Consider the following 21,957-nt stretch of genomic DNA (forward strand, 5'->3'; position numbering starts at 1 on the left):
TTCTCCTCTGGCCTGACTGTTCCCTCATCTCATTCTTTCTTGACACCTTTATTGTTGTTCAGTCGTTCCGTCGTGTCTGACTCTTTGTGACCCCATGGACTGCAGCACGCCAGGCTTCCCTGTCCTTCACCATCTCCCAGAGTTGGCTCAGACTCATGGCCATTGAATCAATGATGCCATCCAACTGTTTCATCCTCTGTAACCCCCTTCTCCTCCTGCCCTCCTCTTTCTGAGCATCAGGGTCTTTTCCACTGAGTGGGTTCTTCTCATCAAGTGGCCAAAGTATTGGACTTTCAGCATCAGTCCTTCCAATGAATATTTATGGTTGATTTCCATTAGTATTGACTGGTTTGATCTCCTTGCTGTCCAAGGGAGTCTCAAGAGTCTATCCCTTAGGCATCTGAATTTGTGTCCTCTGGATTAAATAGCCCCACCCAGACTAGAAGTAGGCTGATCCAGACACCCTCTTGGGAGCTTTTCTGTATTGTGCCTTTAATTAAGATATTCCTAAATTACTTAAATTGATCTTTTATAGAGTGTTAGCCCTGAACTTGGATATCCTGATTTAGGATTAGACTACAGGGAACCCCTAGCATATGTGCCAGAAGTATTCATCTGAAAGCAGCAGACACTCTACCCCTTGGCACTGTTCGCTGGCATGCTGCTTGCTACTCCTCATCTGGCTCTCAGGGAAGTTTTTTTTGTGTTACCAGGAGTGTCTCTTTCCTTTATATTCCTTTCATTTCTTCCTTATCAATTTCCTGTTGAACTATATAACTCATATGCTAGTTAGTATTTCAGAATATTAATTTTCAAATTGCCTAGCCTATCCTTGGATAAGAAGGCTCCTGATGATGCTTGGTGGCCAGATGACTTGGGTGGTGTGTTTCCTGTGGCATGCCATGAGGGCAGGGCACAGGGGATCAAGGCAGGGTGGCCAACATAGTCCTCTCTCTTGGGGCAGAATCAGATTATGGCATGTTTGCTGCCTAAAGCTAGGGATGGCAAAAACACAGAAGTCTTGCAAAGTCAGAGCCACGTGTCTGATGTAACCATGAGGCTGGAGAAAGACCTTCAAGATATTTCTCAGGAAACGTTGCTGTCTTTTCAGGAAGAATGGACGGAGACAGCCACTTGGAGAGTGTATGTGTGTTTAGGGTAGAGGACGGGTCTGTTTATTGTTTCACCTTTGCATCTTTTAATCCCAGCACCAAAACCCCTTATTGTGGAAGGGAGTGATTGGAGTGTCTGCAATAAAATAGTTTTACATTTTCCAGTCTTGCACAAGGATTCCACTTGAAGGTTGTCCAGACTTTGCTTCAGGTGTGTTAATTACCCCAACGCATGAAATTTACTCCCCTAAGGTGGAGGATATTAGGGATATTTCTCTCATCTGTTAACGTCATTTCTGACGCTCCTAAGTCCTAGATTTAGAGAATTTCTTCTAGACTCTCACCACCTTGCTTGCTCTCCCTTTCTCTCCAAGCGCCCATTCATCTTTTTATTCCCTTATCCCTTTTCCACAAGCTCTTGGGTCCTCATGCTTTGGCCCTTTGCTCAGGCTACTGGATTCAGCAGTGGAAGGGGAGGGACTGGGGGCCTTGATTAGCAGGCTGACCTCAGGCTGTGTTGTATGTAAAAGTCAGTGGGAACTTGGACAACGTGAGGCATGAACCACTGGCTCCTCTTGGCATGTTTCCTGTAGGGAGTGCCAAAACTCCCCAGCTTTGAGTTATATCAGAAAAGGCTTCTAAAATGAGCATCTTGGTAGAAATTGAGGAGTTGGAGTGGGAAGAAAAACCCAGCTCATCATATTCCATTGATTTTTTATTGGTATTTAATGCCACTGAAGGTGTTAAGTCACTCAGTTGTGTCCAACTCTGCGACCCCACGGACTGTAGTCTACCAGGCTCCTCTGTCTATGGAAGTTTCCAGGCAAGAATACTGGAGTGGGTAACCTTTCCCTTCTCCAAGGGATCTTCCTGACCCAGGGACCAAGCCTGGATCTCCCGCCTTGCAGGCAAATTCTTTACTGTCTGAGCCACCAGAATCATTGATTATTGGTAATAAGTATTTGTTGCATTTTCAAGGGCTAAGAAATGGTGCGACACACACACACAGAGCCATTTGACGTGTTTAAGCTTCTCTTTAGAGTAAGGAGAAGAGAATAAAGTTTGCTTCTACTCTCACTATGCCTCTCTACACCATTATCAGTGATCCAGTTTAACATACTCTCCTCTGTGGTAGGTGGAGATTGATGGTAAATAAATAGTGGTGAAACAGGTAGGCCCGGTCTTCACTTTACTCCGACTCCCACTTGCTGACACCCGAGCCCTGAGAGTGTATCATCCCGGAGAAGCCCTAGGATGTGGCGCTGTCCCCAGGAGCCTCAGGACTGGCTGGTGAGGGGGTCGGCCATATCACTGAACCTGTCCCCAAGGCTCTTTTGCTTACTTGCCCTTTGCTTTTCTCCTTTTTCGTAGCCTTCACCTTTGCTTTTCATTCTCTTTGCTCTCGTCTTCTCACATGTGCCCTGTCTCTACCTTCCTGCTCACCCACACTTCTTAACCCACCTAGAAAGATGAATTACAGTTCAACTAAGCTTTTAAATGCCTAAGGTTGACAATGGGCTTTGTTTTGCTGGTTGAACCAATCCTGTTAGGAGTGACTGAGTGGAAGTCACATGTGGGGATGGCATTTCTTCTGCTGCCCTTGAAAGGCCTCAGCTTCTTGAACAATTAAAAAGAAACACTGAAAAATAGAATTAAAAAAGAAACACTCCCTTAATTCTACTAGGGTAACTCTGATATCTTTTCCCTGAATGCTTTATACTTGAGTCAGTCTTATTTTTTTAAGCTGTGGATTTTTCTAAGCTTCTTCATAAATTGAGTTGGCTATAAAACAACCAGGTTCTCTGTATTTCAAAGGAGATTGAAATAACTTGATAGAATAAGGCTAGTCTTTTCTGATGCTGTCCAGAAGCAGACTGATCCAATTTCTAATTCTGTCATTTGTTGGCTGAGGTTATTTGTGTTAATTGTGATCTTTCAGTGTGTGTGTATGTTTTATTTCGGGAGGTTCTTGTATTTGTGGCCTTTGAACTTATTTTAATTCTATAGTGTCTTGAAGTCACTTCCAGCACAGGGTCTACTGCCTACTACAGCATTACTAAGAAGAATTCTTTTTCCTCTCTGCATCCAATTTCCTAATTAGGAAAACTACCACTCAAATTGATCCCAGTACTAAAGAATATAAAAATGCATTGTACAGTTTTGAGCACTGTGTAAGGTATTCTTAACAGTATCACATTCTTTAGATCACAAATCTAAAAAAAGATTTGTGATCCTGGACCTGGAAAGATTTTCTTCTTCTAAGAAAATCCTGAAAGCCATTTGCAACGATTTTCAACATTGTTTTTAAGGCCTTCCATTAAGAGTCATGACATCACTCTCAGCCCGATGAATGAGAGCAAAGAAAAAAAAAATCTGTTCATGATATTTATTAAGAATTTTCTAGGTGATTAATATTTCCCTTGGAGAGTTTTTATTCTGACTTTGTTGTAGAACCGACATACATGAAAACGATACAAGAACACTTGGCAGGCGTGGCGGACAGGAGAGGATCCAAAATTAGTTTACTGCAAGCTATGTAAGCAAGTTCTCAGGGCATGGGGATAGGGGGATGATTGGAACTGGGTGGGGTTTCCTTGGGGAAATTATGCTCAAGAATCCTTGTCTGTTTGTTATTATCTTCTTGTGCCCACCTTTCCTGTGTTGATACCAGTGTGTCCCTTTGAATGGAATTGTGACATCAGTCATCTCTGCCAGGTTTTTGAACAAACTTCCCAGTTAATTGTTGGGCCATAGTTTTTAAATGGATCAAGTACATATGTCAAAAAGGAAATAACATGTCTAGATTTCTCCTTTAAAACCCTGAAATTCATTAACATCTGCTTCTAGAAATTCAGAGAGTATAAATTACATGCAGAATTTTCTTTAAGTCACTTTTAAGCTTGGTTAGAATTAGATATTGAATTTTCTTGGCTTTGAAGCAGTGATTACCCAGGTCTCATGTACAGATGAGGGTGTTTTTGGATGTATTTAGGCTACAGAGGCAGAATTCCAGGGTCTCTCCATGTTGTACATCATTGTTAAAATATGTTATTGCTATGACTGAATGTAATATTTTCTTTGGAATTTATGTGTCTCACATAGCCAAGGAGTGATCGGCAGTCTCCTCTCCCTGTCTTCTGATTTATAATAACATTGTGTTTGCAAAATGATAATCTGCGTGGAGTAAGGGTTTATCTTTTGAAAACATATATTGCAAAATCACTTCCTTAGTGAAAGATGTTAAAATGGAGAATACAGCCTTGGACTTAAGTGCCTTCGACTCAGTCAGCAGACATGCCTGATGTTGTTCTCCAATAGACGAAGGCTGTCTGCTAAAAACTAAAGGTGATGCTGGGCCAGTGGGATTCTGCGTACGTCTCCCTTTTCCTCTTGAATATTTTGTACACTGTTGTTATAATTAAAAATAATATATTTTTAAGACACTGCAGTTCTGCTTGAACCTCGAATTCCAGGCTTTATGGAAAGATTCAGATACATAAATCCTTCCTAGCTGCAACCTGAAAACATACAGAAATAAGGTGATTATAAGGCACCTTACGATGTTTTGTTCTCCTTTCAAATCCTCCCAGAAACATCTTTCAAAGGAAAAGGCTACTGATCCAATTAAGTGGTTGAATGTATTTTCTTTCTTTATTTTTCCTTAATATTTGACAAATTAAGAATCCTGGAACTGAACAAGGACCATTGTGTTCTAAAATGTAATTCAAATGAATCGAAAAACCTACCTAAAGAACCAACAATGTGGATAAAAACATGGACCCTATTTCCCATTTGAGGGGATGTTGGGTCATCTGCTTCATTTGGCCCATGGAAAGTAGAACTCCTTCTGGTACACTGCCTCTCAAAAAGCTCCATGGAAGGCTCTAGCTATTAAGTCCTGACAGTGGTACAGTCAGCCTCCAGCAAATGCTGGTCTGTTTCTTGATTGGTTAGTCTGTTGTTTGTTTTTTCTTTTTTACCACATCATGCAGCATGTGAGATCTTAGTTCCCTGACCAGGGATCGAACCCATGCCCCCTTCAGTGAAAGTGCAGAATGTTAACCACTGGGCCACCAGGGAAGTCTCAACTAGTCTGTTCTTTTATTCCTTGTGGACTGCATGGTATTGAGATTTGGCACATTTGCTGCTCATATACTAGAGCCTTTCCCTTCCCAAGGAGACTAGAGGCTGTACTAGAAGCCCTTATATAACTGACCTCTCTGGTTTACTGGTCACTGTATCCTCAGTACTCAGTGCATAGTACGTACTCAAAAAATAGTCATTGAATGAATGAGTGTTCTTCTCCCTGTGCATCCACAGTCACTCAGAGCATGTGATATCCAACTTTTCCTTGGACATTGGTGTGCCCAGTGTCTGCAGCCTCAAGACTCTTGAGTAGACTCTCTAGACCTGCACCGTCCATTATGGTAATCACTGACCACACATGGTTATTTACATTGAGTTTTAATTAAAATTACACAGAATTTAAAATTCAGCCCTCAGTTGCACTGGCCATAATTCAAGTACTCAGTAGCAACAAGTACTCAGTAGCAACATATGGCTAGTGGGTACCATATTGAATGGAAGAGGCATGGAGCCTTGCCATCATGGCAAAAAGTTCCCCTGGACACAGGACTGCTCTGAAAGATCTTTTCTTTGTGATTGCAGTGCAGCTGTCTGCTTCAGGAAGTGAGGTCAACAGGAGCAAGGAGAATCTTTAAGAGCTGCCTCGCATTGTGACATGTCTGATTCCTTGCTGCAGTCCCTACAGCATGAACAAGGTAAGAGGCACTTTGGGGACTGATCCTTTGTGTCTTCTTTATGCTACCATGGATTTCCTTGGGTACGTCATGTCGTTCTGTGATGTGAGGAGGTTGTGTCTCCTGCCAGAAGTATTATGGAGGTTGGCAAGCAGCATTGACAGGCAGGGTCACAGGCTGCTGCTGGTGTACTGTTCTAGAGGTGTCAACTGTGTTTCTTGGAGGCCTCTGAGCAGCTGGACTGTCAGTTGTTAGTATAATTGTCTTGGCATGGATATTGGAAGACTGAGGCTCTAGGGCCAAGCTGTCTGGGTTTAAATATCAGCTAGCTTTGAGGACCTTGGGAAAGTGGCTTAATGGCTCTGTGCCTCAATTTCCCCATCTGTAAAATGCTGGTGATAATGGTATGTAACTCGCAGGGTTGTTTTAAGGATGAAATGAGTTGATATGTGTCCCAGTGTTTAATACAGCCCCTGTCTACACTATAAGCATTTGATTAGTTTTTTGCTGTTGTTGTTTTTGGTGTTGAGGACACTGTTGTCCCTCAGATATTGTTGCCAGCAAGCCTTAGGTGCAGGTGGCGCCAGTGGTAAAGAACCCACCTGCCAGTGCAGGAGACTTAAGAGACATGAGTTCGATCCCTGGGTTCGGAAGACCCCCGGGAGGAGGGCATGGTATCCCACTCCAGTATTCTTGCCTGGAGAATCCTATGGACAGAGGAGCCTGGCAGGCTACAGTCCATGGGGTCGCACAGAGTCAGACATGACTGAAGTGACTTGGCATGGCCTGGCAACATTTGCATTTATTCCTTGATTGATTACTCAGCATGCAGTGATTGATTTCCAGATGGGCACTTGGGGGAAAAATGATGAATGGGGCTGAGGTCCTGCCTTTAGCAGGTGACAGACAATTTAGGGGCCCTGTGACCGGTGTGAGGTGGGTACCAGAAGCTGGAGAAGCACAGAAGAAACATCTCTCTTTGAGGAATCTGGAAAGGAGCGTATAGATGGTGACGTCTCGAGTTGGATTCTGTATGCTACACGGTCATTTCTTGGGCACAGAAGTATGGCAGGGCATTCCAGGTAAAGGAAACTGCCTGTGTAGAGGTGCAGAAGCTTATGAGAAAATCTGCCATGCTTAGAGAACAATAGAGTTTGTATGGCTGGAGTAGGATTTCTCAACCGTGACACTACTGATGTTTGGATCAGGAAGTCCTTTGTCGGGTGAGGCTGTCTTCTGTGTTGGAGGTGTTAGATCTTCCTCCACTTCAGTGTGACAATGAAAAATGTCCCGACACATTGGCCAGTGTCCCTTTAGGGAACAAAAAAGGCCTGCTTGAGAACACATGCCCTGGTGGAAGATGGCAGACAGGAGCCCAGAGAAGGAGGGACGGATTGCATTCTGAGAGCCCCTGAAGGATTTAAAACAGGGGAGAGACAGTTCCAGAGACTGCAACAAGAGGTAACCATGGGTTGTGATGGAGTTGGACAGTGCTTTTAGGTGATTTGGTCTTAAAAACCTACTATGGGACTCCTAAACTTTAGAAAGCCCATGTAACTTGTTGAGGTTCTTTTGCTAAGATCCCTTTTCCAGGGGCAGTTTTTCTCATGGCCATTGTTTGGCCTTTTTATGGGCATGGTTGCTTTACCCCATCAGAAGAGACCAGAAAAAAGTAAGCCATTGTTTTGGGGTTTTTTTGGCCACGTTGTGAAGCATGTGGAATTTTAGTTCCCTGACCCCTTCCCTAGAAGCGCAGTCTTAACCACTGGACCATCAGGGAAGTCCCAATGCATTTTTTTTTTTTTTTGAGAGATTTTCATTTGACTGAGCCAAGCCAAAGAGAAAGAAAACTTTGCTGACCTTTCCCCACTTTGGGTTCAGTGCTTTAACCTTTTTTTTAATGCATATATTTTTTTAATTGAAGTATAGTTGCTGGGATAGTTGGATGGCATCACTGACTCAGTGGACATTGAGTGAGAAAACTCAGATAGTGAAGGACAGGAAAGCCTGGAGCGCTGCAGTTCGTGGGGTCACAGAGTTGGACACGACTGAGCAACAGCAACAGTAGTTGCTGGACAATATTATACGAGTGACAGGTGTACAATACAGTGATTCACAACTTTTAAAGGTTATGCTCCATTTATAGTTATTATAAAATACTGGCTATATTCCCCGCATTGTGTAATCTATCCTTGTAGCTTATTTTATACCTAATAGTTCATATCTCTTACTCCCCTACCCCTGTATGGCCCCTCGCCCTTCTTTCTCCCTACTGGTAGCCACTAATTTATTAGTTCTCTGTATTTATGAGTCCCTTTCTTTTTTGTTATATTTGTTTTTGTTGTATTTTTTTAGATTCCACATACAAGTGAAATCATACAATATTTGTCTTTCTCTGACTTATTTCACATAATGCCCCCTGACAGTCTTTGAGGAGTGGGCTTTGGAATCCTGGAAGATGGGCAGCTATTCTTCCCCAAGGTCAAGATTGGAAGTGGGGGAGGGAAGGAGATTCATCATGGTGGTCATTGCAGACCTTGGCTTCTATCATTGACAGTTTGATGTAGTGAAAAGCTAAGACAACTCTTGTGAAATCTCAGATTGGCAAGCACAGTCTGCTGTGACAGCCCTGCCCTGAGTTTCTCCGGGGCGACGCAAGACCTGATGTCATGGTTTGGCTCTTGACACACAGCTGGGAACCAGACTCAGAAATTTCAGAAGTCTCGGTGGGTGTGTCGGCTGCTTGGGAGGTTATGTTCTTGCCTGAATGACCCAGTGAATGTTTTATTTTATGTTATTGCAAGTCAAAGTGGTGATTAAGCATGATGTGTAACCTTCATCGGTCAGCATTTTTCTTATAATTTTCTTGGCATAAGACAAAAAAATAGGTCACCCCCTGGGGAGGAAACAGACCTTGGCACAAATAAAACTAGACAGTCACCTCATCAGTTAGGATATATAAGTTAGAACACTGGAAATATTTTTGAGGGTATGACTGATTTTCTAAGTAGAACTGTTCCTAGAAACTTGGAAACATCTGAGTTGTACATTTTCCACTTCCTTGGACATACACAGTAATCACTGTCCTTCCTTCCCAAACCGCAGCTCGCTTCGCGACACTTTACCTAGGGGCATGTCTGGACAGAGTGGGGAGGGGAGCTGGGAATCCTAGGGTCCAGGGCTGCTCCTCTGAAACACCACAGCAATTCTGATCACAGTTAGGCACTGACAGCTCCCTTTTGGGTCAGTTGGAGACAGACCCCTCTAGAAAACAGGAATGGCTGCACAGCATCAAGAATTGGCAGTTTGTCTAACTAATCTAACAGGGATAATCTGATAGTGAACCACTGGCAGCCAGGTAGTGCCTTCATTCCTCACACTCTGGAACTTCTCTGTGTGCCTGGGTCTGGAATGCACCTACCTGGAAGCGGTGCATTTCTGGCCCTCAGGTAGCCAGCGCACCGGTAAGTAGCTTAGTGCTGGCAGAAAACAGGGGGTATTCCCAGCCACCACAATGTTCATTGTAAACTTAGGGCCATTGCCGAAGGCTGGTGTACATGGGCTGTGTCAGGTTGATACAGGGTGGATACCCTCACGGCTCTTCACCTTTTCAGTCTTGTAAACAGAGTTTAATGCTTGTACATTTCTGGGCTTTGTGCTGTAGCCTCACACTTAAGGAAACTGTGTATGTAAACATTTCCCCAGGGTTCTCATGCTCCCTGGGCTTAGGCAGACTTGCAGACTATGTTTCCAACTTTCATATTCTCCTTGGAGCTTTTTGCAAGAGCTGACTTTCCAATCTTTTGTGTTGATCAAAAACTTTATAATTAGGATTTCACTTTAAATTTGTCCAGCGTCTTTACCCTTTCTACTTTCTTGGTTATCCTCTTGTTAATATGTATAAATATATATTATATTTTACTATTATAAATTTTGCTAACCAGAAGGATTATTGTTTTGTGTTTATATTTTTTATCTATAATTTATATTTCTATGTGTTTTTGTATGTGTTGTCATGCTGTCAAGAGAGGATTTTGGCATGTAACTTAGAAAATCGTAGCCAAATGAGAGGTTGGACCGAATGGGATTTTGTGGATGTAAACCGGACAGAGTGGTGTGCCTTTAGGACATGCCACTATGTAACAGAACCACACTTACAGGGACAAAGTTCTGCTTTTCAAAGAGCTCTCTTCCTAGAAGCAAGCTTGGAATTATGATCCTAAACTCTTTCTCTCATGGTCATCATTCTCATGAAGGCACGTCACATGATGTTCTGTGCCTTGAATTTATGAGGACACTCCATCTGATTGAAAAATAATTGATTTTTCTGTTATTGCCCAGAATGCTCCTCGCTCTACCCCCACAGTGAAAATGAATCTTCTTAGAACTGTTTCTTCCTTGTTCAGATAAGGCTAACTCTGATTGTTACTGCCTTAGACACACGCTATGGCATCAGATGGAGGAAGGTGGTATCTCTTATCTCTCTTGTTGGGTGGATGCCACTATTTTGCTTACTCTGCCCAACATAATTTTTTCTCTGAATATTTTCCAGTCTTCAGCACCATATCCTACTGTGCTAAATTTGAGGCAGTTTCACCTTTACACACAAATCAGTATCTCTACAGTTGATAGAAAAGTAACCCTGAAAATTTCATTTCTGCCTTCATTTAGAGTTTTTCTTACTTTGCTACTCCTTAATAGGAAGCAGTGAAGTGCAGGACTCACACCCTTGGATCTTCCCATGAAACACCTAGGAGACACATTACAACATCAGGTCCTTCGTCCTCTGGCACAGTCATCATGTACACACTGCGTACCATGACCACGCTTGCTATTCACCAGGGAACAAAACAAAGGTCTTGACTGTCCAAAACCTCCGTTCTGGCCAACATGAGGAGTTGTCTCACTCCAGAGTTTAATAAACATGCACCTGACGTTCAAACTTTCTCCATTTGAAACTTCTTCCACCTGAAAAGCAAGTTAATAGAGCTGCTGGACGCAGGATAAGGGATTGGTGAATAGTAAACGTGTAAGATCTCTCTCCTCTCCTTTCTAGGACACGCTGGGTGGTTTTACCCAGTGACCAGTCTTTATTTTATGAGTCTCCACTGTTGTTTTTCTGAAGGCAAATGGCCAAATTCCCTTCCTGGCAGACTTTGGAGAAACATCACACCCTTCAAAAACCAATGACTCAGAAAAAAATACAAAAACAGCTTCAATCATCTTGGAATAAGGAGGGCCTTATTAATATCTAGTGACAGAAATGATAGAGGAAGAAAACGTATTTATATAAAACCTAAAGATGTTTTTCCACAGAAGACATTCTGAACTATCCTAACACACAGGAGGCTAGCCGGGCAACATATACAACACATACACAACATGTGTCAGACGGTTAGCTAACTTAGGAAAAACTCTTGAGCATTAGGAAGATAAGTGATTCCTCTAATAGAAAATGGGCAAAGAACAGAAAGATAAAGTCAATAAAGGAAGAAATGTGATCAACAAATAATTTACAAGAAAATACCCAATCCCAGAAGTTATCAAAGTAAGACAAATTAAAATGATGAGATGGTATTTTCTACCTATACAATTCATGAGATTTTATTTCTACCTATACAATCGAGGAGGATTTATAACAGTTACTCATCAAAGGTACAGATAGAACTGAGAGCCCTCTCTCATCCACAGTTAATGAAAGAGCGTGTTTCTCAAGGGGACTTCGTGTGTATCAAAGCCTCCAAAATACACGTACCTTTTAACTCAGAAATTCCATTTCTAGAACTCAATGAAAATTGTCATAGATGTGTGTAAAAATTTAGCTAAGATTTTCATTGTATATTATCATAGTAACTTTTAAAAAATAATAACCATGGTATATCCAGACAGTAAAAATGATGAGAGATGGTAGAATATTTAATGATATAAAAAGATGTTCCCAATAAATTGTGAAGAAGGCAAGTTATTAATACATAACAATATATACAGTTTGATCATTATTTTTTTTTAAAGATTCACTTCTGCCCACAGCAAGAAGATTGCAGATACACAGCAAAGTACTAAGAGCATTGTCTTCTTTTTGCTTATATGTTCTAAATTTTCTTAAGCAATATGAATTGTTTCTTACTAAAAATAGTATTTTGAAATAAGGCATGCAATTATCTTTAAGGTAGAGACTTCACTGAATATTAAAAATATAAATGATGAAGAAGACTTTGTGGTGGACTTCCCTGGTGGTCCAGTGGTTAAGGCTTCACCTTCCAGGGCAAGGGGTGTGAGTTCAAGCTAAGATCCCACATGCCTCAATGCCAAAACACCAAAACATAAAACAGAAGCAATATTCAGTAAAGACTTTAAAAAAAAAATGGTCCACATTAAAAAAAAAAAATGCAAAACAGACTGTGAAGATTTTGCCCAGAATTCTGGCAGTGTTTTTCCCGAGGAGAGGTATAAGGTATGCATGTTTCTTTTTTGAGAAAATATTTTTCTGTGAGAAGAGACACCTGAGAGCTCTCTCCACTAACCCCTGCCCCGAACACGGTGAAGAAAGGCCAGATGAGGATGACATAGTGAGAAGTGACCATCTACAAGCTAGGAGAAAAGTTCTCACTGGGAACCAATCCTACTGGATTTTGATCAAAGACTTTCAGTCTCCATAACTGTGCAAAAATCAATGTCTGTTGTTTAAAAAAATTTTTTTTTATTTTCAACTTTCTTGCAATTAATATTTATATGCATGATTTACAATCAGAAAAAGAAGGCATTTTACAATAAATACATTTTTAGTTGTTTTGCATTTGAGGTACAAGTGGGTGGAAATATTCCACACATCTGAATGTGGAAGTCATTCTATTTGACATATTACCAGGAAGGAGTATTTTAACATACCAACGTTTTAGAGGCAGTAGTATGTTGAGAAATGCTTTAGGAAAGATACTGTCTTTTGAATTCAGTGGCTATTACATCCTCTTATTCATTACATCCTCTTATTCAAGATACTGCTAAAGTGCCAAGTTTCGACCAATGGTTTTCAAGCTGTGGTTTGGGGACCCCTAGGGTGCCCACTTACGGGCCACCTGCAAGGTCAAAACTATTTTCATAATAATACTGAGACATTTTTTGCCCTTTCCACTGTCTCTCAAGTATACAGTACAATTTGAGAGGCTCTATGACATGCTATGATGTCATCCCCCTGATGGCTGTTGGTATGTTTGCTTGTGTTTTCCTGTTCCAAGAATGTCTCCATTTTAATTTTTAATATGGTAAAGTGTGTGAGTCGCTCAGTCGTGTCCAACTCTTTGTGACACCATGGACTGTAGTCCACCAGGTTCCTCTGTCCAAGGAACCCTCCAGGCAAAAATACTGGGTGGGTTGCCATTTCCTACTCTAGGGAATCTTCCCAACCCAGGGATCGAACCTCTTGCTTTGCAGTCAGATTCTTTACCATCTGAGCTACCAGGAAGCCCCACTTTGACAGAAATAACTGACCTGAACAAAGGCTCTTTAGGGCCTGCAATCATTTTTAAGCATATCCTCAGGAGTCTAGTCTGTGCCTGTGTCCTGTATTTGGCAGTAGTTACTCCAAGAAGAAGATGGTCCCTGGCCCCTGGTCCAGGAGGGCCCTGGACATTGTAGCACATCTGTTCTCACCTTCTGCATCTTTAAAGAAACATCGTCCTTGTTCTTTATTTTTAAAACTTTACTTTGTAGGATTTGTGAAGCTGCTTGAAACTTGGTTAGCACAAGGGTGACATGTAAATTGAGCTCTGCTGAACGTGAGGCATATGGAGATGGTGAAATTAGACCTCCAGTCTCTTGCCTTTGTACTGCACTGGGCAAGTCTGAATTTTTAGGATGGAAACAGGAATATAATTTCCTTCTGAGAGGTATAGGAGTGCATATTTAAAATAAGCATAACCTGTACAGATGAGCCTATTTGCAAAGCAGAAACAGAGACACAAACATAGAGAACAAATGTATGGACATCAAGAAATGGGGGGTGAGATGAATGGGAGATTGAGATGAACATATATTGGGATTGACATATATGTACTATCGATACTATGTATAAAATAGATGACTAATAAGAACCTACTGTATAGTACAGGGAACTCTATAATCAGTGTTCTGGGGTGACCTAAGTGGGAAGAAAATCCAAAAAAGAGCGGTTATATGGATACATATGGTGGATTCACTTTGTTGTACAGTAGAAACTAACAACATTGTAAAGCAGCTATGTGTGAAAGGGTTAGTCGCTCAGTTGTGTTCAACTCTTTGCGGCCCCATGGACTGTAGCCCACCAGGCTCCTCTGTCCACAGATTTCTCCAGGCAAGAATACTGAGTAGGTTGCCATTCCCTTCTCCAGAAGATCTTCCCAACCCAGGGATCAAACCCAGGTATCCCACATTGCAGACAGATTCTTTACCATCTGAGCCACCAGGAAAGCCCATAATACTCCAATAAAAATTAATAAAATAAAAAACATAACCTAGTGGATGGTCAGCTTGGCATGAAGTAGGGAGGAGACAAACTTGGAATTAACTGAGTATGTTTATGCTTATCTGTCTTTAAAATGTGTGCATGTCTAGAACTTGTGTTTGTCAGATCATATCAGATCAGTTGCTCAGTCGTGTCCGACTCTTTGCGACCCCATGAATCACAGCACGCCAGGCCATCACCAAATCCCGGAGTTCACTCAGACTCACGTCCATTTGAGTCAGCGATGCCATCCAGCCATCTCATCCTCTGTCGTCCCCTTCTCCTCCTGCCCCCAATCCCTCCCAGCATCAGAGTCTTTTCCAAGGAGTCAACTCTTCGCATGAGGTGGCCAAAGTACTGGAGTTTCAGCTTTAGCGTCATTCCTTCCAAAGAAATCCCAGGGCTGATCTCCTTCAGAATGGACCGGTTGGATCTCCTTGCAGTCCAAGGGACCCTCAAGAGTCTTCTCCAACACCACAGTTCAAAAGCATCAATTCTTCGGTGCTCAGCCTTCTTCACAGTCCAACTCTCACATCCATACATGACCACAGGAAAAACCATAGCCTTGACTAGACGGACCTTTGTTGGCAAAGTAATGTCTCTGCTTTTGAATATGCTGTCTATATTGGTCATAACTTTCCTTCCAAGGAGTAAGCGTCTTTTAAAACATATGTAAAACAGACCCACTATTTGAGAGTTGCTTCCTGAATGATGTGGAATTCTCCCCTAGACAATCCTCACTACTGGGGAAGCAACATCAGTGCTTCCTTTTTAGTACCAAGGCTCCTGCTCCTCTCTGCTTCACCAGGAACACAGTTCAGCCTCAGGCGTGGGGCTCACCTCTGCCTCTCAGAGCAGCACATGTTGGGGCAGTGGTCTGTGCCTACTCCTCTGAGCGTGTATCTTTATGGTCTGGGGTGTAAGTTAAAATTTTGAACCTTACTGTACAGAGAATGTGGCTTCAAAGGAAAGATGCTATATGGGAACTCTGAGACCAAGGTCCCCACTGCAGTGTTACTGGTGGCTTGGCAGTGTCTTGACTCGAGGGTCAGGCTTCAGTAGCCTCACTTACCAGCTCCTCGTCATATCAGAAAAGATGAGGGGGAGTCCAGACAGGGAGGAGGGAAATTAATGCTTCAGACTGGACTCTTGGTTTAAGACCATCCCAGACCCAGAGCAGCAAAAGGAATATGTTTTGACATGGCTGTAATCTAATTTCAAGTCTAAGAGACTGAGCTGTGAATCATGATACAGGCTCATTGAAATGTGGGCACAGCTGCTGTTGTTTAGTCACTAAGTCATGTCTGACTCTTTTGTGACCCCATGAACTCTGGTCCTCTGTCCATGAAATTTCGTGGGGAAGAATACTGGAGTGGGTTGCCATTTCCTTCTCTAGGGAATCTTCCCGACCCAGGGATCGAATCCGCGTCTCCTGTGTTGCAAGTGGATTCCTTACTGTCTGAGCCACCAGGAAAGCCCTTGGCTGCAGCTACTGACCATAGAACTGTTCTCACTTGGAGGAAAGAGGATACTTGGTCTCCTCTTGGTTGTTTTTAGTGGCAGTTCACACACATTGTGAGCATCAGTTTGGGAATCTTACCATCCTTATTTCTTGAGGGTTTAGAGAGATGTGCCTAGGATTTTCTTGATTACAACAGGTTTTGCTTAGTTTTTTTTTTTTTCTTAACTGCCCTACCAGCCTTCATGTCGAGCTGTAATTGAATGTTGACTGAACCACGGGAGTCTTATTCAGCAGCACCGTGTGGAACTAAGCCCATACCAGCCTGTCGCATCATTAGCCGGGTCCTTTGGACATGTGATGTGTGCAGTGAGCTCTTTCTTTGATCCTGGTGGTGACTGGGTCCCTGGTAACAAAGAGGTCAGTGGATCCTGGCCCTGGGCATCGTGCGGAGGAATGCCCTGACATCCTCTTAAGCCCTCGGCTCTGCCCCTTTTCTCCCGGCTTTAATGGAGACAATTAAGTTACATCCTATTTAGTTAATTGGTGATTGGAAACATGACTACTCAGTTGATCTGTGTCTTGTTGTTAGAATATTAATAATCCACTTGCTTTGCCTGATTTTGTGAACACATCTCCACCAGTGCAGTTGCCGTGTAGAAGGGGAAATACATAACAGAGAGTTTGCTTTCAACCCCAGCTTATTAATTTGAGTACCTAATACTTTGAATTGCTTTTTATCCCTCCCTTTTCGTGCTATGGAGGCCTTATAATGTGGAGTTGTTTGATGTTTGCCCCGCTTCTTGTTATCTTTTATCTCCATAAAAATAAGCCTAGCATTATTGTCTTCTGTAAGATGTTTTCAGAGAGCACTGTGCTTTTGAATGTATGTACGTCCTCAGCTTTATGTTTTAAAAATCTCCTACTGTGTGATAAAATCGATACATGTACTAGCTAGAGGAGAGGTACCTGTTCTGAGTAGGTAAAACTACATAATTTGTAGAAACTCCTCAGTTAATGCTCAGAAGACATGTATTTCTCATTGCTCATAAATGACAATATTTAGGTTTAAATGCAAACATTTAGATTTGATTAATCACAGTTTATATATTCTTCTGGTTGATTTGATTTTTTTTAATGAAATAGTTTTATAATTTTTTACACCCTTAGACGTTAATAAAGGGGCATTATCTTGAGAGGCTAGTCTCAATTATATATAAACGTGAGCAATTAATTAAGTTAGCCAGCACAAGCCACAGAGGTAAGGTGTCATCACATGTCAGTGATCAAGGAGCACCTGTTAATTAGAACAGTAGGAAAACTGCAATGAGTTATGGGAAAAAAACAATAAAAAAAAGATGGGTGAAATTAGCAATATCTACATTTCTTGTTATTTCTTAAATTCTACTCATAAACTGTATGTTGTGACAGCTCCAGGATGGGATTATGACATTTCGGGTGAGGTCTGATTATGGCTAAAAATAGACATGTGTATTGAAGATCAGAAGAGGAATATTAAACAATTGAAATTTTGTGAAAGACTGATGCCGTTTCATTGTAATAATTTCCCCAAAGACACATTAGTAATGCTGCTAAATACAGACTTTAATAGACTTTAATAATGTGTACTTTAGAGGCCTGATACACAAAGGAATAATGTATAAAACATTCATTATGGAAAATTGCTACCTTTTTTATTTAATAGGAAATCTGTTGAAACAAAACCATTGCACTGCCTATGGCATTGTGTTCCTGGGTGCGAGCAGGCTGAAGAATAATTGCCACCTTCTCTTACATTTTTCCCATCTATTCTAATCAAGTTGCAATCATATTTACTTCTTTGTTCCACGAATGAGATTAGATGGGGATTAGAAAAAGAGGATGTGTATTGGATGCACCCTTGTTCACATGTGGTCAAGCCTCTCACTACCTGTGTAATCGTGGGCAAGGACCTTAACATCAGACTCCACTTCTTCATTTACACACTGGGGGTTGTTCTACTTACCTCATAAGGTCAAAGTAGGAGATATGAAACGTTGGCAGGGCGGAGGCTCCATGGAACAGGCACTCAATAAAATGCTTCCTATTATGATTACTTTCTGCATCTGTTTCTCTTTGTATTTCTTGTTTCTATGGGTGACCAGTGGATGGAGAGAGCAGCTTGGGGGTCGAGAGTAGAAAAAAGCAATTAAAAAGAAGCCTCCGTAAGCAGGTCTGTCGCCAAGCCCTGCATTGGATTTCAATTTGATTTTAATGTGCTGCTGAGAGAGCCATGCTGTTGAAAAAGAGAGGAGAGTAGGAAGCAGATGCTTTTGGAAGAACAGTAGGGCGTTTATCTCTTTTAATGAGATAACATCATTAGAGTGACAAAGTGCAGCGAATCGATACTCGAAATGGACTAGTGCTATCCTTCCAGACTGTGGTGATGGTTACCCTTCATAGCCGAGAATCTGCTGAATCACGAATTCTGTCTTATCTGTTATTAGAGCCCTGACTTTGATCGCACAGAATAGATCCACACCTTTGGAATCTGCCCCGGAGTAGAAAAACAGACTAATTGGATAAATGAGAAGAATCCAGGGTGATTTATAAGCTGCTCTGTAATCAGGGAGCCTCAGAGGAAGGAGGTTGGGCTTTTTTCCCTTTGACTTCTATACATGGCTGCGCATCCTCGGCCGCTCTCCTAGCTCCCCGTCTGCTTCTTGGTGTCGTGTCAGAAACACTAATCATGTCAGGCTGTGACACTGACAGCCCTGACATTCACAACAAAGAGACAAGAAGGGGAGAGAGGAAGAGAGACCTTGGAGCGGGAAGGTGAGGAGAAGCAGTAGGGGAAGGATTTTTTATTTTTCTTGCACATAAAATCCATCGCTATTACACTCAAGGAAAATGAAGGAAGAAGCAAGGTGAATTCTGATGGAGATAAAATTGGGCAAGGAAGATTTTTTTGCTACTGTTTTTTCCCTCTTCTCTTAGATTTCAGTGTGTAGTTTATATGACAGTGACTGAGGCTATGATTTCTTCTCGTCAGGAATAAAAAGATCATTGAAAAATTTCCCTCTTGTGAATCAGGAGTTTGTGATGAACATATACACCCACCTCGAGTATATAAAATAGGTAAACAGCAGGACCTACTGTACAGCACAGGGAACTATACTTAAGATCTTTTAATGACTGTAATGAAAAAGAATCTGAAAAAGAACATATATATGTGTGTGTGTATATATATAACTGAATCACTTTGCTGTGTACTTGAAACTAATACATCATTGCAAATTAACTATACTTCAATAAAATAAAAAAACTAAAAAAATTCACCTCTTCCATTATCCCAGTTTTTCTCTTCAAAACAAAGTAAAATTGAATCTTAGTAGGCGCTGTGTGCTCTCTATGGTTTTTCCTTTTACTGCCAGATTCCCATAGTTAAATCTGAACAATGACTACTTCCGGAAAGGAGTCATTGGTGAGGGGTGTTTTCTGACCGTGACAAAGGTGACGAGGGGACTGGACTGTTTAATGTCATCCTCTGGCCATCTTACCCTTGGCCTCCCCAGCACCTGCCCGCTGCAGGAAATGCTGATGCGTGGGACTTCCTTGGTTGTCCAACGGGTTATAACGTCATACGCCACTGCAGAGGGCACAGGTTCAATCCCTGTTCAGGGAACTAAGATTCCCACATGCTGCACAGCCAATAAATAAATAAATACAAATTATTTTTTTTTTAAAGAAATACCAATGTGCTTGGCAATTTGGAGCAGGCTGCCTGTGGCCAGATCTTTCAAACATCTTTGAGTCTCCTCTCTCCCTCGGGCAACTTTCTCCATTTGGCATCCTTCTGGTGAGTGGTCTCCAGTCTCCATCTTGGATCAGTTCAGGACCTGGAAACCTGTGGCCACATCTCACGTGTGTTTGAAATCCAGATGCTATGATCTAAATTGAGCTCTGAGCTCAGGCTGAATCGTCCTAGCTTTCTTACAAACAGGAGAACCCAGCTGCCAGCTCAGCTTTTGAGGTATTTTGAATTACAACTCTATGTCTTAGCAAGGATATCTGGCCTTTCACTTTTTCATGCAAGGGAAAAAAAAAATAATAATAATAAAAGGAAAACAGTGTATTGATTCCATGTTAGTTACCCTACCACAAAGGAAGTACATTTTTTGGTCTACAGTTGAGGGAAGAAGGTGTTACATGGTGACATCTCTTCAGATTAACTAAAAATAATATTAATAAAGAACTTTGGAAAAAAACTGAGACTTCATTTTGCAGTATTCCTGTTCTTAGTACCCAAGTAGGATTTAACACACTTGGGCTACTTGGGAGAAATGTTTCTCTGAATTTGCAAAATAATTGTTTTAAACAAATTATAGCATAATTTAAAGGTTTACATCGTGGCTTACTTAAAATTCTTGAGGAACTTCTGTTTCTACTGGCAGAAGAGAGTACATTTGTACCCTGGGGAGGGTTTGGGGGAATTACCCCCAAGTATCTTCCTGTAAACTCATATTTTCTTTGAAGTTCCCTTTTATCCTAAAAGTTTACAGGGATGTTACATTGTTCTCTGTGTTCTTTGGTTTTTTTATGTAAAAGAACTTTAAAAAATTACTTTCCAGTTAAATTATTAATACTTAATTAAATCTTAATATTATTAATAGATAATTTAGCTATTATTACAAGTAAACCACCAATATTCAGTGGTTTGGCACAATTAAAGTTTTCTTTCTTGCTAAATTTTGACCCACTGTAGGTATTTCTGATAGGTAAAGTGCTTTTTACTCAGCAGTTATTCAGGAATCCTGAATTCAGCCTCCTTCCTTGTTCTGGGCTTGCCTTCTCTACTGGGTTTCTAGGTTGCTGTTAAGACGGTACCACAGCCTGGAGGCCTTAAATAAAAGTAATGTATTGCCTCACAGTTCTGGAGGCTAGGAATCGAAGATCAAAGTGTCGGCAGGGTTGGTTTCTTCTGAGGCTATGAGAGAAGGATCTGTGCCAGGCGTCTCTCCTTGGCTTGTAGATGGCTGTCTTCTCCCTGTGACCCTTCATGTCATCTTCCTTCTGTTCCTGTCTGTCCAAATTTCCCCTTTTTATAAAGACACCAGTCATTCTAGGTCCGGGCCCACCCTCTTTCAATGTGACTTTATCTTAACTAATCACATCTGTAATTATCCTATTTCTAAATAAGGTTATTTTCTGAGAGACTGGGGGTTAGGACTTCATGAATTTGGTGGGGAAGAGAGGATTCAACCCATAATCCCATCTTTGAGGCTTATGATTGTCTGCGTGTAGCTGGTGGAAGGGAGAGAGAGCATGAAGAAGGAACATTCCTTAATCCCCATAGCCCTGAAGGGAGTCCACATTTTCCCTTCATATTCCACTGGAAAGAACTAGTCACATGTTTCCTCCTGAGTGCAAAGGACCTGGGGAATGTAGTCCCTGGCTGAATAGTGACTGTGCTAAGTGGTTCCAGGCAAAGGCATGCGCACAAGAGCCACCCATCTTTCTAGGAAAAAGTGTCATGTATGTCCTGGATCTTCCACTGTTCCTGAGAGCCAGCCCATCCGTGGGCACAGAAGGAGATCATATCCACGTTTGAGAAGCCCATTCTAGCACAACTCAGAACACTTTTCAGTGAACACTCCAAGTATTTAGGTGTAAAAGGGTGCCTCAGCTTGCTTACTATTTTGTTTTCTTAAGAATCTAATATATTCTCAAGGGGATTTTATTTACACTATTAATGGATACCTTTTCCTCTTATGAGACTAGTAAACTCCAAAATAATGAGGTTTTACTCTTCGCCAGAAGTATAACTTGTGGTTAGAATGGTTTCTTATGGTACAGTGACTTTTTTTTGTTACATGTGCTATTATTACTGAAAAATGTTCTGCATCCAAGAGGGAGAAAAGGATATTGTGAGTGCAGAGGACAATTATATAACCTGCTGTGCTTATCTCAAATGGCTAGACTTTAGTATTTAATTATAAAAGTCTTGTCTTTCCTATCAGATTAGTCATTATTTCAAAAGTTGAACGTGGGTTTTGTCAGTGACTAAGTAATTGCTTTGTATGTTCCTTTGCAATTACAGTAAGAAGTCATGAATCCTCTACATTTAGAACTGCTAAAAATTATTTAGATTTGCCTGTTGAGTAGGTT

General features: G+C 41.5%; 1 protein-coding gene across 2 annotated transcripts in view; it reads left to right on the forward strand.

Moving 5' to 3' along the window:
* BACH2 (BTB domain and CNC homolog 2) overlaps positions 1-21,957 on the forward strand; it is a 390,487-nt gene that overhangs the window by 90,073 nt on the left and 278,457 nt on the right. For both annotated transcript variants that reach the window (XM_027551387.1, XM_027551386.1), the window contains exon 2: positions 5,781-5,893. Coding sequence is in view for 1 of the 2 variants with exons in the window: in XM_027551386.1 (XP_027407187.1) it covers positions 5,885-5,893 (9 nt within the window). In the remaining variant the exon portion in view is untranslated. The remainder of the gene's footprint in view (positions 1-5,780; positions 5,894-21,957) is intronic.

This window comes from Bos indicus x Bos taurus, chromosome 9 (assembly GCF_003369695.1).
Source record: "Bos indicus x Bos taurus breed Angus x Brahman F1 hybrid chromosome 9, Bos_hybrid_MaternalHap_v2.0, whole genome shotgun sequence".
NCBI lineage: Eukaryota > Metazoa > Chordata > Mammalia > Artiodactyla > Bovidae > Bos > Bos indicus x Bos taurus.